This window comes from Myripristis murdjan, chromosome 9 (genome assembly GCF_902150065.1).
Source record: "Myripristis murdjan chromosome 9, fMyrMur1.1, whole genome shotgun sequence".
Lineage (NCBI taxonomy): Eukaryota > Metazoa > Chordata > Actinopteri > Holocentriformes > Holocentridae > Myripristis > Myripristis murdjan.
In genome coordinates this window covers 7,186,226-7,203,816 of record NC_043988.1, presented here as the reverse complement: position 1 = coordinate 7,203,816, position 17,591 = coordinate 7,186,226, and the positions used below count along the sequence as shown (strand labels likewise).

Here is a 17,591-nt window from a genome sequence, read left to right as displayed (position 1 = left end):
TGTGCTGAGATATTCTGACATTCCTCCCCGTCTCTCACAGCCTGTATCTACCCCGGCGCAGAGGGGGATGTTGGGTTCTTTATCAAGGAGCCCCTGAGAGGATGATAAATCGCCAGAGCCCGGGCCCATCTCCGCTGGAACAACAAGCAGGTAGCAGCCCAGGAAACAAGGCACAGATATTGTCTCCCAAACATGGCTGAGGTTATAATGAAGCCTGCACTGAACAGACAGGAGCGAGACGGCCTGATAAACAATTCCATATCCAGCCTTCCACAGGAGGGGAGAGAGAGAGAGAGAGAGAGATAGCGCGGGTTTCAGTGCTGCTGCTACCGTATCACCACTGGACTCTACGGTTCACAGTGCTGAACCAGATTAGCACCCCGAACAGGGCTGTGGGGCGGGGGGTGGTGGGGGTGTGGGGGCTTAAATTCCAGCTCTAGCAATGTGATCGACTGGAAAAACAAACTGTTGAGATTAGGTGGAGTATCTTCTGCTGGTTGCTCAGGTTAGACTGTCAGACCAGGCCAACATGGACCCCTTGTTATCAGTGAAGCAGCAAGTCACTCCGCTCTGATGACATACAGCTATGTGTTAATTGTGTGGCTGATTAATACTACACTGGTCTACTGAAGCTGATTCTATGGCTATACAAAACAAGCAATATAGCCAATTACTGCCACATTTTTTTTCAAAATAGCACGTCAATTCTCTAGCCATTTGTATCAATATGTATCTTTTATGCAGGGACGGTTTTTGCTATGGGGCAATGTGGGCAACCGCCCAGGGCGCAATCTACTTGGGGGCGCACGAGTGCCTTCCAAAAAAAAAAAAAAAAAAAAAAAAAAAAAAAGTGTGTCCTCCAAAAAAAAAAAAAAAAAAATCGCCAGTTTTCTAGACTATCATATTGACCCGCATAAAAGACAACCCTGATTTTAAGATGACCCCTCTTTTTCAAGACCCTTTTTTGGAAAAATAGGCTACTTTTTATATGGACAAAATCTTGTTTGAATAAAAAAGCCACCGGCCTGCATCAGGCGGGTCGGCCGCGGCACCGGCTGCTCACCTGTCAGATCCGGCAGACCTGACCAGCTCGTAGGAGTAGTAACATGGAAGGGCGCAAGCCAGTAATTTCACCTAGGGCGGCAACATAGGCAGAACCGTGCTTTTATGCACTTCATGTTCATATGCTGGGGCTTCTACATTTTAGTGCACTATATTAAGTACTCACGAGTGCGTTGTGCTAACTTTGTTTTAATAAATCTGAATGGGAATTTTGAATCATTTTGAATCAGTTGGTAACCTGATTTATCATATAACACAGTTTATTTCATTAGTCTACCAGCGTGTTATGCTTTGGGTTGTATCTGAAGCTCTAGTCAGTAGAGTACTGTAGTGACTGTAATGTGTTGCGACCTGTGATTGATATTGTATTGTGAGGTCCTTGCCAATACCCACTGCTTATTCTGATGGTTGACAGTACAGAACATCGATTTTTCACCCTAAAAAGAATAAAATTCTAAAGGAAACCCTGAATCCATCATTTTTTAAAAATCTTTGGACATGACAATGGTCAAATGTAATGGTTTAACTGAATACAGGCACAAAATGTCACTTACTGACAGTTTCGATGCAAAAAATATTGGTATCGGTTTTTAAAAACCCATATTGGTTGAACCCTTGTTGTTTCAGTACCTAAGACATTACAGCGTCCAACATGAGAAGTGAAAAAAAAAATGAGTAGGTGTAAGATTAAGACAAAATGGAGACGCTCATCAAAGCCTGAAAAACTTAATTCAACCAGCAACACTGTAAATGTCTGACTGCTTAACAAATAGCATTCATGTTTTCTCTGTTAACTCTGCCTTTCACACAGACATGGAATGTGTGTAGTGGAATGAACGGAAGACAGGTTACGCTAAAATCTGAATTAGAATTGCAGATGACCTGCCGACTTTAACTATACAGTACGTTCAACATTTTTAACATGCAAAATCCCCTTGATGTGCACTTCTATTATATATATATATATATATATATATATAAAAAAACGTGTTAAAAGTGACCTTGGGTGTGCTTTGTATTACAAGTTAGTAATGTGCTACATCTGTAAAAAGGAAAATCAATGAACAACAATCCACAGTATACCAGTGTTTCTTTCCCCACTATTACCCAATAAAAAATGATTCAAATACACACAACCTACCTTGCGCACCCAATAAAAACACTATTAGACAAATTAAACCTCATGCCGTTGCATAGAATGTGCCCTGTATGCACTGCTCTAAGCATTTTATCATAGTAAAAGGTGAATGGTATTTGCCATGACCAAAGCACTCTGGCGGCTGCAATTTTTTTTTTTTTTTTTTTTTTTTTATGAGTCTGGAACCGAAGCCCAGAAACTTCTTTTATACTTGAGTTTTAACCGTTCAAATGAAGCTTAGAGCCTGGCAGGCAGTGTAAGAGACATATGGCAGCAGGGAAAAAAAAAAAAAAAATGAAATAAATAAATAAAAAGACAGAAGAGGCGTTATCACCGGTGGAAGTGGAAAACAAACTGTCAGGAGAGATTGGCTTTTTTACCTCTTAGTGGCTCGTGACAGATAACCCCTCCATCATTCCACCCCTTCCCTCCTCTACCCCACCGCACCTTCACCTTTTCTCTCTCTCTCTTTTTTTTTTTTTTGGTTAGCGGAGGAGCAGGGCAGGAGATGGCGATCAGAGCCAGGGGCTGACCATCAGATAACTCAGCCCCTCATGACGGTGGCGATACCTGGGCCTCGCCGACCCTCCGACAGCCCGCCTCCGCCTCAACCCACAGGCACTCCGTCTAACCACTCGCCTGCTCCTCCTCTTCCTCCCCTCCACCCTCTGGCCGACAGGTCCCTGGACACCCCTCCACCACCACCACCGCCGACTCCTCCAACGCCATAATAAAGCCTGGAGCACCGGCAGATAAGGAGACCCCAGGAATCAAGCAGGCCCGGCAGCCGAGCAGAGAAAGAGTCAGAGCTCAGCGCCCAGGAGGAGCCCAGAGGCTACGTACGCTGCAGATAGCACCACCAGATAGCCAGACAGGGGAGCCTGACAACGTGAGACTTCCTGGCCTCGCTACTGCACTTTCCTCTGCTCATACACCCCTTCCCCCCACCCCATAAATGTCTGCCCTCTCTCCCTCTCTCTGTCCGCCCCCCCCCCCCCCTCCACCACCACCACCGCCGACTCCTCCAACGCCATAATAAAGCCTGGAGCACCGGCAGATAAGGAGACCCCAGGAATCAAGCAGGCCCGGCAGCCGAGCAGAGAAAGAGTCAGAGCTCAGCGCCCAGGAGGAGCCCAGAGGCTACGTACGCTGCAGATAGCACCACCAGATAGCCAGACAGGGGAGCCTGACAACGTGAGACTTCCTGGCCTCGCTACTGCACTTTCCTCTGCTCATACACCCCTTCCCCCCACCCCATAAATGTCTGCCCTCTCTCCCTCTCTCTGTCCGCCCCCCCCCCCCCCCCCCCCCCCCCCCCCCCCCCCCTCTCCAACTCCCGCCTCCTCCTTTCAGATGAAGAGAAGGCCTCGTTCCCTGCCGACTCAAACTGACAGCTCGAGCCAAAGGGCTCCAGAAGCTTTTTTGGGAGGTCTTGTTTGTTTTCATCCGTCTGTGAGTATGCGGCCGCTGGGGAATAGGAATGTGACATGTTCCATTAAAAAAAAAAAAAAAGAAAAAAAGAGGAAGAAGACGAAAAAAGAAAAGAGGGAAAAAAGGAAAAAAAAAAAAAAAAAAAGATTGTGCAGAGATCAATGTCTTTTTAAGTTTTGCTTTGTTCGGTGCTTTAACGGCAGTCCTCCGAGGCAGATTAACAGTGACAAACCATTTATAGTTGTTTTGTTTGTCTGGATGATTGCTTCCAAGCTACAATAAGAACTGCCATATGCCACTCATCAGCTAAAAGTAGCACACTTTAAAGAACGTTCCTCTTATGAGTTCCCCTTTAAGCAGAGGACATAAAGGACGACCGCAGTCTCTATTACCAGGAGACAAGACACATCATTGCAATGACGGCGTGGGGGGTGGGGGGGTGCAAGCGCAGATTTACGGTTCGAAAATGCACATGGCGCAAGGCAACAGATGCTTTCAAGGGATAAAAATAGTCCTGCTCTGACACTTTGTGAGACGCCGCGCGTTATGAAAGGATTGGGCTGACGGTTTCCGGAGCGTCGCCGAATATTCCTCTTGGGCACATTTACCTTATCCCCTTAACGAAAACACACACACACACACACCCCTCTTAGCGCACCGTTGGTTATTTAAACAACTCATAAGACGAGTCAGAACTGCTATAGATTTCCGTGAAGGTGTGTGTGTAGATGGTGGGGTGGTATTTATGTAAACACAGAGGCCTTTCAAGATGCTTTTAGGCATATTGTCTGATGAGGGAGGGGAAAGAGGATCCTCCTTTGACAGTCGGTGGAGGAAGACATAAGACTCCGACAGCCCAAACTGCAGCACCGGCAAACCGGCGCTGATCGATGCCAATAAAGCGGAGCTCTTTTTCCGCCAAGGTAGCGCAGGACACCTTCCTGCAATTTAATCAGTCAGTCAGCCAGAAGTAATGTCCCTAATATCATGATTTCTCCATTACTCTATTTAACATAATTAAAATGTCGAGCGCCAGGGCCATAAAGCGGGTCGTTGGAGATTGTAATTCTGCCGTAAAGCTATGAAGCATGAAAATGTCACTTACCGAGTAGCCGCGGCCTGACAGCGAGTGAGTGGAGCTCTGTAGGGAGAGAGAGGAGAACAGGGATGACCTTTAAGGAGCGTTTCACTCGCTGACACAGACATGATGAAGCGCCGCCGCTTTAATATCAATATTCACGTTAACCTTTTACCCGCCCCGCCGTGTACACCATGCCCCGCGCACGTCACTCCCATTCATTCCGGCCTCCGCCAGGGGGGAGACTGAGCAGCGCCCGCTCTAAAAACAACCACTGATGCCCTCCTGAGACACTTCATTTGACTTTCCTGGGAAATATCATACAGTAAAACCTGATTATTCGGTAACAATATACAGGAAATGGGCATCACAAGTGCATTATAATCATGTTACGGGTGCATGGTAATTATTTTGCATTGTTTAATTGAAGCATATGGCGCACTTTATTGGGCGACGACATGGTTAATGACATATTAAATCAATCGTAATTTTCGGATGTTTGATGACTACACCGCAAACAAGTTCATCTCTGTTTCTAATGGGCTTACGACGCGCTTGTTATGTATCATAGTGCACTTCAACGCAAGTGTCACTAATTATTTGTTTGGATACACTGACACTTTGAGCGAGGCGCCCCGCAAAGTGCCAGCCATTGACAAGCCGATAAGAAAGGCGGCACTGGTGTAATTTAGAGTTCAGTGCACCTCTGACATTGACAGACACATGAAAGCGAATCCATCACTTGCATCAGCAGATAAAATGGAAACGCAAACCTTGATATTGAAATTGTTGTTTTGAGAGGGAGTGACAGCTCAGCTACCCTGGCAGTCGGAGACGTTGCCTGCTCTTCTTATTCCATCTCATCATTCTTCAAAAAAAAAAAAAAGCATTTGCTTGGGTATTCAGAACGTACAGGATCGGATGGCGTGGTGTCCACGTGCATTTTGGGGGGGTAAAGCTTCACATAGAGGCACACAAATACAACGTCAAAACGTCAAGTCATAAAGAACTAAAGGAAAAAACTGATATCGTGAGTTCATTATTCAGCATTTCTAAAATATAGACCCAAACTATAAAACTGTGAAAAATGTAGGCTGACTTTTAAAAAAACACCATTTTTTGTTATCATTGGGTGTGAGTTATTTTAACACGGTGTTCTTATTTTGGAATGAAACTCTTCTAATGCACGGCATGATGTTATGTCAGGCCCTTTTGTACGATATCTTTTGATGCATTTCAGGAGGCCCTTGACCCGTCGAGCCGGGTGACTCCGGTGTTTTCTGATGCATTCTCCTCTAATGCCGAACAAGAGCAGGCTGCTGAAAGAAAAAAAAGCCATGTTTTGTTCTCTTCTCCAACTCTGTCAGTCAGAGCCCAGCACGAATACCAATCTCCAAATCTCTCCCTCCACTTCCACTTTCCACTTCTTTTATTCCTCTGTCTCAATTGGCAATTTCTCCCCCCCCCCCCCGGTCTCTGGAGGAGACTTTTCTGCTAGACCAATTTCATCCATAGGTCCACCTTCAATCCAAATGATGTGCCCCCTAAAGCCCCCATCCGACCCTTGTTTTGCACCCTCCCACACCTGCTCTGGGCCTGAGCTCTCCTCAGCGCTTATGTCCCCCCTCCGTTTCGCAGGACGGCACCCACGGTGACGATTAGGGAGGAGTCCCCGCCGCGACCCGGAAAGCCGGCTCAGCGGGAATCAAAAGACTATTCCCGCTCTGTTCACCCTCTTCACTCCTTTAACTGCCGCAACACGAGAGGTGGCAAGAGGAGAGGGGAGGAAGAAGGGCAAAGAGGGCAACATACGCGAACAAAAAAAAGGCCCCAAAAGTGTGTTTGTGCGAGAGAATCTGTGCGTGTGGGTGCGCATGTTTACATGTTACAAGTGTGCGCATGTGTGTGTGCGCGTCGGTGTGTACGAGCATGGGTGGTGAGAGGCCAAGGCCATTTGGAATTAGCCTTACTATGCAGAGTTCATTCAACTTGCAGCATTCTGAGTAGAAAGAGAGGCTTATTTAAATGATAATGAGGGACAATCCATTGGATTTAGTGCCGGTGAAGGGAGGAAAGAGCGGAGGGAAGGGGGGATCCATTAAAACGCCAGCGGTTCATAAGCCATAGGGTCGGCATACAGCTAAACACTCTCTCTTAAAAGCCATTATACATGGCTCTCAATGGATTTCTGCAGCGCTTAGGACTTCAAAAGGATTTAAGAACCCGCCCCAGAGAGGGAGCGTGGGGGAGGGAGGCGGACGAGTGCAAGTGTGTGTGTGTGTGTGCTTGTGTTGGTTGGTGGTGAGAGGGATGGGGCTGGCGGCATTTAAGGGTTAACTAAACAGCCCTGGAGAAGAGAAATGTTGCTAAATCCGCCCCCTAATCCTCTACCCATTTCCATGCCCCCTCCTCTGTTCTCCTTAAAAAAAAAAAAAAAAAGAAAAAAAAAGGCACGGCGACAAGCGGGGCGGGCCCTGTCCGTCTTCTCTCAGCCCAAACTATTGGTTTTCAGCATTGTGGGGAGGCCGAAAGGCGGGCCAATCAGAGCTCGGTGGAGCATGATGAGGCACACGAAGCCTGCATCCAGCGGGCGTCCCAGCCCCCCTCCAGCAGGAAGAGCAGGTAGGCGGGTGGCTGTGGGTGGATATGGGTGGGTGCTAGAGACCCTGACAGCACCACAACCACCACCCTCTACTCCTTCCTCCTCCACAGGACACAAATGCAATGAACCCCCCCCCCCCCATCTCCTCCACCACCACCACCACCACCACCTCACATTTCCCTAATCCCTGTGTGGCTTAGTGCCGGGGCCCCGCTGCACCACAGGCACAATTACCTAGTCAAAATAAACAGATAAAGACCCAACCGTGGCAATGAACAAACAACATCCCCTGCGCTGTTTTTTTTTTTTTTTTTTTTTTTTTCTTTCCCTTCTCCTACCACCCGCTCCCAAATTGATGCATGACTGTTTTTACAGGCGGGCGGGCGGGCGGGCGAGTCCGAGTGTCGCATTTGTCTCTATTTCCTTTGGCGGTAAGACAAGAGAAATCCATTTTACTCGTTGCCGACGCGGCATCATTAGTTAAGAGCTCTTAAAGCCAGGGAGCCACTTTGATGTGGCGGAGCGCGTTTTACGAAAATTAGCAGGGCTCTTGATGTGGTGGGGGAGATTTCACGGAGCTGGGGAGAAAGAAAAAAAAAAAATAAATAAATAAATATATATATATATATATATATATATATATATATATATATATATATATATATATATATATATATATATATAAAATGAGATAAAATAAGGGAGACGGTGAGATGGTATTTGTGAAAAATATATGTGTGTGTCTGTGTGTTATGTCCAGGCCTTCACTTAGTGGAACACAACAACGAGAGAGAGAAAGAGAGATAGAGAGTGAGAGAGAGAGAGAGAGAGAGAGAGATGGATAGATATGGATGGCATGGCTACAACGTCTGTGCGCCATTTATTTGGCAGCAGATTAGAGAGACATGCCACATCTAACACCGTCGGCGATTACAGCGTGCAATTTTCAACAGTAACCCCCCCCATCCGCCCCCCACCCCCACCACTTCCACCTCCACCACTTCCACCCTCCCTCCGCCGTCCCTCACCCGTGCCCCCTCCTTCCCGGCGCTTGTCGTATATCCCTGTCAGAGCTGTCAGCCGCCATCGCTCTTTTATCTGCCAAGCCCGCCTCTTCCTCCTGACTTTTTCATTAAAAAAACAGCCTTTTACACAAATTCATGAGAAATAGTGCAAGGTGCTGGGCGGGGGGGCGGGCGGGTAGGGGGACGGAGCAATAGAAAGAAACAGAGGAGCAAGGCTTAGGAAAAGGGGAGGATGAAGGAGGGAAAATAAGGCCGGGTGTTTTTTTTTTTTTTTTTTGTTTGTTTGTTTTTTTTCTCTCTACATGATGCTGGATTTTCTTTTGGAATGCTGAACGGCTTAAAACAATGCATTTAATAAGTTCATTAAAAGCTTTTTTTTTTCCCCCATCATTTTTTTCCCCCTGCTGAAAAGCAAAAGCCTTCATATTTTCCTCCCCCCCTTTCTCTCTCTCTCTCTCTCTCTCTCTCTCTCTCTCCCTCTCTCACTCTCCTCCTGCTTTCGTCAGCTAAATGAACTGTCTGATTGAATTTAGCTGGGTTTGGGAAGCCTGCTTGACAGGCATTAGTTAGGAAGCATATTTCTACATTCATTTAAAATGAGCCGCTTGGGATTTTGCATAAATTCTCATTACTTCTCCTGTATCTAAATTGCATTATTTCATCCCTTGCGCTGAACCAATGCCCAGCCTCCATTTTCCTTTGCCACCTACTCATCCACTAAATGGGCTAGCATATGGAAGCCGGCGCGGCGATAATTGGAACAGTTCCTTTAACTGTTTCCATTCTGGGGTCGGCGAGGTTGGCCCGCACCTGGCTGAGCCGCGTAAGGTCACGTCTCCATTTAATCGCGCCGTGCTTTAAATAATGCCGGGCCGGCTAGGTGATGCTGTGTGACCAGCCTAATCATTTCCTGTCTGTGTGTTGCCAGCCAACCGGCTTTTTCTTCCTAACGCACGGGGGATTTATGAGGTGAGAGCTAGGAACAGCAGGAGCCACTGCACCGGCTGCCCTCTTGCCCTCGCCTCCACGTCGCCCTCCTCCTCCCCGTCTCTCCACTCCGGCTCGGGGGTCTCTTGCCCTGGCCTGTGAAAGTGGATAGCCTGGGTCTCCGTAGGAGGTCTGGAGGGGGGCCTGGGGGAGGTCTGCTGCCGGGTCTCACCTCGCTGAGCTGCTCCTTGGAGTTGCTCCTGTGGGGTCGGCTGAGCTCCTGCACCGCCTCGTCTTCGCTCACTTTCACCGGACGAACCGCCAAAGGCTTGATCTGCAGAGGCAAGAGGAAGACACCTTCAGACCACATGCCTCAACATGTCTACAATTAAGCAATAAGCCATGAGAGGTAATGTTTTATTGTAATTTTAGGCCAGTTAATAGGCGTGAAGCGGAGTGAAAGCCTCTGAGCTGTTGTAAAATCACTGTAAAGCGCAGCGTCAAGTGGCTTATTGCTGAAAGAATGCAAATGGTAGGGTAATAATACTTTTACATTTAATTAATTGAAATGAAATCATAAAAAACATGATTAACTGAATAAGGCAACATTATTCCCCCACCAAGCAACATAGTTCTTTAATAGTGGCTAAACCATAGGATTCTCATCACCACATGAGTAATGGCAGAGGTTATGATTTTTGATTTGTGCAGCCGTAATGCACTCACAGGTCTATAGGTACGGGCACCGTTACTCACAACTTAACCAATCATTAACAGAGGCCATTTTATTATAACACATCATACAAAATAATCTACTTTTCATTACGTAAGAGAAAGAGCTGCTCTTTGTCATCTAGTTTATGTGACCATCAAAGGCTACATTTACTTATTTTTGTTATGTTCTTGACCTATCAGAATTTCAAATGCGGAGTATTTTAGTTCAGTGTGTACAAACATTACAACACTACATTAAATTACAGCTGACATATGCTCTCAGCCCAAAAGCTCAGTCAAAACATTCTTGAGTGGAAAAAAAAAAAAAAAAAAAATCACTCCAATAATTCCAATTCTTCACTCCAGTAGAATTCACTTGCAAAACAAAGGCAGCAGTGAGGCACCAAGTGCTTCACCTGGACAAACACACATCAGCGTGGTGTGTCTGCATCAGTTTCTGCTTTGGCTAAATGCAAACCGGCGTTGGCTGTAGCCAAAACAGCTGCAAACCCCATCAAACATTGGTATTCTACTGATAGCGAGGGCAGCCACCAACAGTCATTTAAAAACAAGGATCTAACAATCTTAGTGAACATGCAATTTTTTTGATTGGCCACTTAAAAATTATCTGATGAAACATTGTGTATCTTATTTGCAGCAATCACTATCATCCACCTCCAATATGATGGAGCCTCCACTTTAGATCAGTTTAGATATTTTTACATGTCTAGACCCAAGAAACTATTCAAGTGCAGTGTGGCAGGATTTTACTGAACACATAATGTTACAAAAAAAGCATTTTAGTACACCACACGTTTGGGTGGCCTATGATTGTTTAAATGCTCATTCACAGTTGTTTTCCCCACTTTTATCAAATGAAAATTTGGGAGGACACCCTGTACACCTTGTGATCTTTAGCAATTTTCTGTTATGATAATAACCAAATGAAACAATATTGAATATAAGCGCAGAATATCGCTTCATTCCACAAATATCAGGATCTGGATCAGCTTTCCAAAACCCATATCAGCCTAACCCTCGCGCCAACATGGATGGCTTCTTTTATTGCGGGCCATCCAGACCAGCCCTGAAGTTGGCATGGGCCCAAAATTCCTGGCCAGATGGGAAGCTGGCAAGCTCAGTGAGGAGGGCTCTGCGCAGGTGCAACACCAGCCAATCACAGCGTCCCGTGCCGCTCCCCCCCCCCCCATTGAAGGACGGCGCCGACGGCCACAGGGTGTAATCCATTTGACTAGCAGCTTGCGCGCGGCAGCTCCCCCGGTGGCGCGCGTGGTGGCTGGCCCCGGTCTCCTGATCTCCACTGTAATTTAAGCAGATCACTGCTACAATTAACCTTTCCCGGTAAATATCAATTATGGCCCCCGGCTGGGCCAGAATTAAAAGGGTCATCAGCTAATCTGACAGGTCCTGTACGCTACCACCTGGCTGGGAGAGAGGGAGGGAGGCAGGGAGGCAGAGAGAGTGTTTGTCTACCCTCATGCCCACCAGCGCACAAGCCAAGTAGACACAATTCCCTTTTAATTACCCTGCCGCCGCCGGGGCAAGCCCGCTGATTGGCCGAGGGGCATTCGCGGTGCGCGGAGGTCAACAGTGACAGGACGGGGCGCGGGGCGGGGGGGACGGGGAGAGACGGAGCGAGCCGCCGCCGCGAGCCGCCGCCGCGCAATCAGGGCGTAGAGATGGGGAGGAAGAGGAACCTGGCAGGTGGGCCTAATCAGGTTTGACTTCCACCTCTCACCACCTCTCCCTCTGCCTCCCTCGCTCTCTCTCTCTCTCTCTCTCCACTAGCTGTCAGCCTAATCACTCCTTGAATCTCAAAATAGATGGCAGCCCTTTTTTGATTTCCTTCTCTCAAGGAGAACACAAAGAGAGCAATCCTCAGCGAGCAGGCAGGCAGAGGCAGAGGGAGAGCGGGCGAGGTACAGTCGGCGCCACGTTGCCATCAAGTGCAGCTGCTGATTACTTTGTTTACCCAGCATCAGTGGCGCTGACAAATTTCTGAAGGCGCCCCAAAAGTGTTTCCGCCTCCTCCGGGGCCCACGGCTGCATTACCCAGTCAGCAATCAGCCTGGCTATTGATCAGAGCAGAGCGTCTAATTAGCCGGCGAGGTTAATGATGCTGCCTGCGAGGGCCGCTCCCCGAGCCATTGTTCAGCAGGACAGGAGAGCAATTGATCCAGGCAGGAATTCACCAACTCCGACAAAAGATTGGCAGCCCTGACCGCCTGTGATTAAGGCAGGGGCTAATTTCCCCGCCTGGGGAGGTGTTTAATTGGACCTCGGCTCCCCAATTGCACAGCCTTCATGTGGTGTTTTTTTTTTTATTTCTCTCTTCTCGGTAATGCTAAAGGGCAAGCTAGAGAGCTTAGGGGCGGGGCTAACGGCCTCCGCTGAGATGCGATTGGCGGTCGCCGCTAAACAAATCAAGGTCACACGCCTTTCCCAGCTGCACTTAAGGATCATGCTTTTGGAAATGCACTGCGGGTCATCCAGGGGGAATAGTTCTTAGAGAGCCCGGCTGTTTTAAGAAGTTTCATTTTGTGCTTTTTTTTTTTTTTTTTTTTTTTTTTTTTTGGAGTGGGTTCATTTTGTTTACATCGGAGGACTGACCCATGCAGCGCAGAGCAAGGTCAACCAGCTTCATAATGTGAATGTGTTGGATGTATATGTGTGGGAGTGGCTGCCTTAAGGCCTTAAGAGGAGTTGTAGGAAAAAAAAAAAAAAAACAGAGAGAAGTAAGGCCTTGTGTTTTACATGAATAATGTACTGGAAATTAGCTCCATTAGTCTCGGTATTGAACATGTCTGCGGTCCCTCTCTGGAGGCCGCCGCTCTGTGCTCTTTAATTATCTTCAAAGGGCCCTCCAGCATCTTAATTTCCCCCCAAGTTGAGCGTTGCCGACTTGGGCCGGCTCATTTATACTCCTCTCTAACAGCGGGCGAAGTCAGAGAAGCCCCCCCACGCTCAGAAAGGGCTCGCCGTTGGCATTGAGGGAAGCGGTCGTGGCAGGCTCGGGAGTGGAGTCGTCAGATCGGTTCATGCGAGGCTCGGCTCACTCGCTCGCCCCCCCCACCCCTCTCCCTCTCCGCCGATGTCGATCAATCCGCGGCCTGTCAGCGGGGAGCTGGCTGGAGGCTGCCGGGTGATGCTTTGTTGCCCTGCTCCTTTGATCCTCCCTCCTCCTTCACCTTGCAGGGGAGTCGGGAAGTGGCGGGGGCTGTGTGTGTGTGTGTGTGTGTGTTCGGATGTCTGCACAGTGTCCCACCTTTTTCCTCCTTGAATTAGAGACGCTCTCAGTCCTGACCTCCCTCCTCCTCGCCTCGCTCCGTCTCCTCTCACTCTGCCTCGTCTCTCTCCCCAGCCTGCCGTCACCTGTCAGCAGCGTTCAGGGAGGTTGTGCCTCAGCCTTGTCCCGGCGTCAATCCTCATTACCCTTGGATCTTGGACTTTGCCCCCGCCGCCCCCCCTCTTCTCTCGTCTGCCTTTCTAGCTTGCCTTGATGCTCTTCTGCTCTGCGCGGCCACACTCCAATCAGCTCTGCGGGCTTCCCGTGCCTGGTGTGGGTATGTGTGTGAGCAACGCAGGGGAGGGGAGGGCCAAGGAGGACGGATACAGATCCTTCCCCTAATTTGTTCTGAAAAGTGTCCTGCGCAAAGGACCCTCACCCCCATTAACCCAGCGACAGGCTGCCACCGCTGCTCGGGGAGGCGGTGGCGGCGGAGGGGGGGGGGGGGGCCCCGGTGGTGTGGCGGGCGGAGGCACCTCGGCGCTCAGTGCCGGGCCCCGGCACCGGCTCAATCTATCGGCTCATTATCCCCCCCGCCCAAGCTGGGGCGCAGACAAGTGCACTTTAGGGCCACAGGCCAAATTGATTCATCTGCCTTCATTTTCTTCAGGCTCAGAAGTGGCAGCTGCTCGGAGGCAGGGGGAAGGAGCTAGGAGCTGGCGAGAGACAGAGATGGAGGAGAGAGGGAGGGAGTGAAAGAAAGAAAGAGAGAGATGGGAATAGAGTGCGAGGAAGGAGGGGGATCAAGAGAAAGAGGTGTTCCTGGCTTTGTTCCTCATCCATGTCTCATTTCACTCCTCCTCCTCCCTCTTCTCTCTCTCTCTCTCTCTCTCTCTCTCTCTCACTTTACAGCACTACCAACACCTCCCTCCCTTGCAATCGCTATCAAGACATGCACTCACTCCCCCACCAAGTCCCAGGTTGGAAATTAGCCCAAGGACAAGCTAGTGGATTTACTACAGGGAGAGCAAATGGATTTTTGCTTTTATTTTGACGAGTCCCAGTGTATCCATTACGCCTCTTAATCATACATTATTCATAGAGCTCGCCTTATAATAAATGACCACATAAAAAGGGGTACACATATTATACAAGGCCTCAAATGCCCCCATAACTCTTTCTCATAGTACACTCAAGACTACATCGCATTTGTAAGCCGGGGCGCAAATACGAGCGTGTGAAATCACAGGAAGATGGCGTTTCTATTCGCGGCAGTGACACCGGGACACGACGAGAGTCAAGTCGGCAGATTAAAAGCAACGCCGGCGTACAAATGAGCGGCGGAGCAAACAAATTAGAGCGCGTGACCTATTAACCGTTCAGCGTGTGCACTGCATGCGGGATGGCGGTGTCGGCCACCGCGTGGTGTAAAGCTAACCCGGGGCCGGCCACGGCGGCCGTCCGACGCCGTAACAAAGCAGTCATCTTGAAAGCGAAGCCGTCTCCTCGGCCCGATTCCCAGCCAGCAGGGCCCTCAGGAGAACCTGACTGTCCCGCAGGGCCCTGTCTGGAACAGATGAACTGGGAGAGGAGCGCTCCCAGCGGGCCCCGGGCCTCTCCAATCACTCTCACCATATGCCTCCTGGGGGACAGAGGGAACCAGGCAGGAGAGGAAGGAGGGAGGGAGGGCGCGCGCACCTGCTCCCAAACAGAAACCCATCCTTCAGCACCTGTCCCGGGGGGTCTACTGACGACCACCACCAACACACACACACACACACACACCTCACCTGTCAGCCAGGACCACTGGAACAGTATCTGCCCTGCACTGATAAGCACAAGGTCTTGCAGCAGAGGCACCCCTGCCTCCTCCACCTCTCCCTGCCAACTCCCACCACTCGAGGGCAAGCATTTCTCAGCGCTACCAACAACAATTAGGCCCACGATGTCAAAATGCTAATGATGTTATTGGAGGGAAAGGAAAGGCTCTGGATTTGCGTTTTGCTCGTCTTCGCTGGAGCCAACATTATGCAGATCTTCCTTCCCTCTCATTGCCTTGTAAGAAACGCGGGGCTTTGATTTCGGCACACGCTATTAGCGCTGAAAGCAGCGAGCGCGTTTTGCAAGAGATTTATGCATGCTAACAAGGCAAATTCAAATGGTGTTCATTTTGGGGGTTGTTTTTTTTTTTTTTTTTTTTCTTTTTTTTTTTCCTTGGAAAATCTGTGTGATTATTTGCAAGTCAAAGTTCCTTTTCAAAGAAAGGGGGCACTCACAAAGTTTCCAAAAAAATGACCTCCGATTGTGGTACATGCCTCATTCCCCCTTAGTGGTCAACAAAGCCATTTGCAAATACAGTGATTTATTCATTCATTTTCAAGTAGCCTATGTTGCTGTTCCTTTCAATGCTGTAATTATCTGAGTAGACTTTCAATCACCAAGAGTATTTCAAAGGCAATGGGGAGGCACGGACAAAAAAAAAAAAAAAAAACAGCCGCCAGACAGCATCATCAGATATTCCAGAGCCATAAATGATTGTTGGCGACAACAAATGTATATGAGCCTTGAAAGAAAATGCAAAAAAAAACCCCCAAAAAAACCCAACTCATTTGAATATATTGTATAGGTATAAACTAGAATTCACTCAATTATGCATGGCAGCTTTTGGCCTAGACTAAACACCAAGTTCTACCATATTTACTGTTGTTTACATGCAACTTTGTGACCTTGTTAGCATCCCATATCCATATGCCAAACAAAGCAATTATGATTGCTGTCATGATCAATACCCATGCAGAATAATGACACTACTGTTGGTTTCCCTGTTAATGTCCCAGTGGTTGGTGTCTTTGTTTAGTTTACATTTAATCTGATTATGTGAAACTGTAATGGTAATTTACATATTATAGTACATTACTTGTATAATATATTACGCAATATATAATATACTACTCAATATAGAAGTAATATGTTACCCACATACACATTTCTGTGCATGTATTTGGGCAATACTCATTTTCTGATTCTATGGAAGTAAGATATGTACAGAATGGCTGAGAGTAACATTTCACCATCCACATGTATACTGAGTCTACAGAAGGCACTGATTCTGTTCTTTACATTATACCAGCATTTTCTATTATGATGCAAAATTATGGTGCAAACAACTGTATTTTAAAAATGGTGCATTTACGAAGCAAAAACTGCAGCATATGGCTGTTCTGAGAGCCTCGTATCTGCAAAAACGACCTTTACATACAGTGTGATTTTAACAGGTCTGAAGGGGCAAAGGGCTATGAAACTCCTTCACCACATGACTAACCGAAATTGAAACTTTTAAATTAAGTTAGAGAGAAGGAAAAAAAAAACACTAAAATGACATGTTTTTTTCCGGTGACAACAGCGATATTTGAAAGAGTGAAATGAATTAATGATCGTATCTCTGAGAAGTCTGAGAAAGAGAGATAATGCCTCGCCCCCAACATGTAGATCACAGTGTTTTGTTCTTTATAACCCCGTGACCGTAATAACCGTAGGTATGCCGTATCAATCCCAGATACCGCAATGGTTTCATAAGGGAAGGATTTATCAATTATGACTCTCAACTCCATAACCCTCAAACGGACAGAGATAAGGCTGGTGTAAACACACTTATCAGCTGATAAGAGTCTGTTGGCGGGACAGATCACCGGTCCAGACAGATGTCGAAATGACAAAATGCATGACTAGACACAGATTTTCACAACTCCAGCCTAGATCACAAAGTTTGACTAAACGAGGAAGAAAAAATACAGCTCTTGATAAGCAATAGGCAAATTCAAGTGCAAGTAGTGGGTTAGGAAAACGTTAAGATACATTTTTTGCAGATAATCACGACTATTACTTTGTACTTTTTCATTTCTGTATTTCTTCAAATACTCATGACTATTATTTATTTACTTTTTCGTTTCTTTCTTTCTTTCTTTATTCTCAGCGGTTTTAGATTGGGTTTGGCTGATCTGGGTTGTTGATAATTGACACCAACACTGTGCATTTCACCTCCAATGAATCTACCGCCAGTGATCCATACACGTCTATCACCTCTTGATGTAAGAGGAGCTAACTAGCATTAAAAAAAAAAAAAAATCATTTTTCTTTAACACTTGAAAATGATCTTATTAGCGGCCTAAAAATGATGATTTTTGGAAGTGTAACTTTTCACACTTTCTCCTGTGATGAAGCCTGATAACTCTGTTACCCTCACACATACCTTGAGAAATGTTTAATTTCCTTTAATGTAATCTGAAATAATTATCAGCCTGAAGTCGACATACTCACTGTAAAAAGACCCTTCTAACAAGTTCGCCAATGATTTATTCAAACACACA

General features: G+C 47.3%; 1 protein-coding gene across 6 annotated transcripts in view; it reads right to left on the bottom strand.

Annotated features, from left to right (window-relative positions):
- The window catches only part of fbrsl1 (fibrosin-like 1), a 310,964-nt gene that overhangs the window by 163,984 nt on the left and 129,389 nt on the right, over nt 1–17,591 (bottom strand). For all 6 annotated transcript variants that reach the window (XM_030060070.1, XM_030060065.1, XM_030060068.1 and 3 more), the window contains exons 3-4: nt 9,496–9,597; nt 4,737–4,772 (exon numbers count right to left, since the gene is read on the bottom strand). In XM_030060070.1, coding sequence (XP_029915930.1) covers nt 4,737–4,772; nt 9,496–9,597 — 138 coding nt within the window. The remainder of the gene's footprint in view (nt 1–4,736; nt 4,773–9,495; nt 9,598–17,591) is intronic.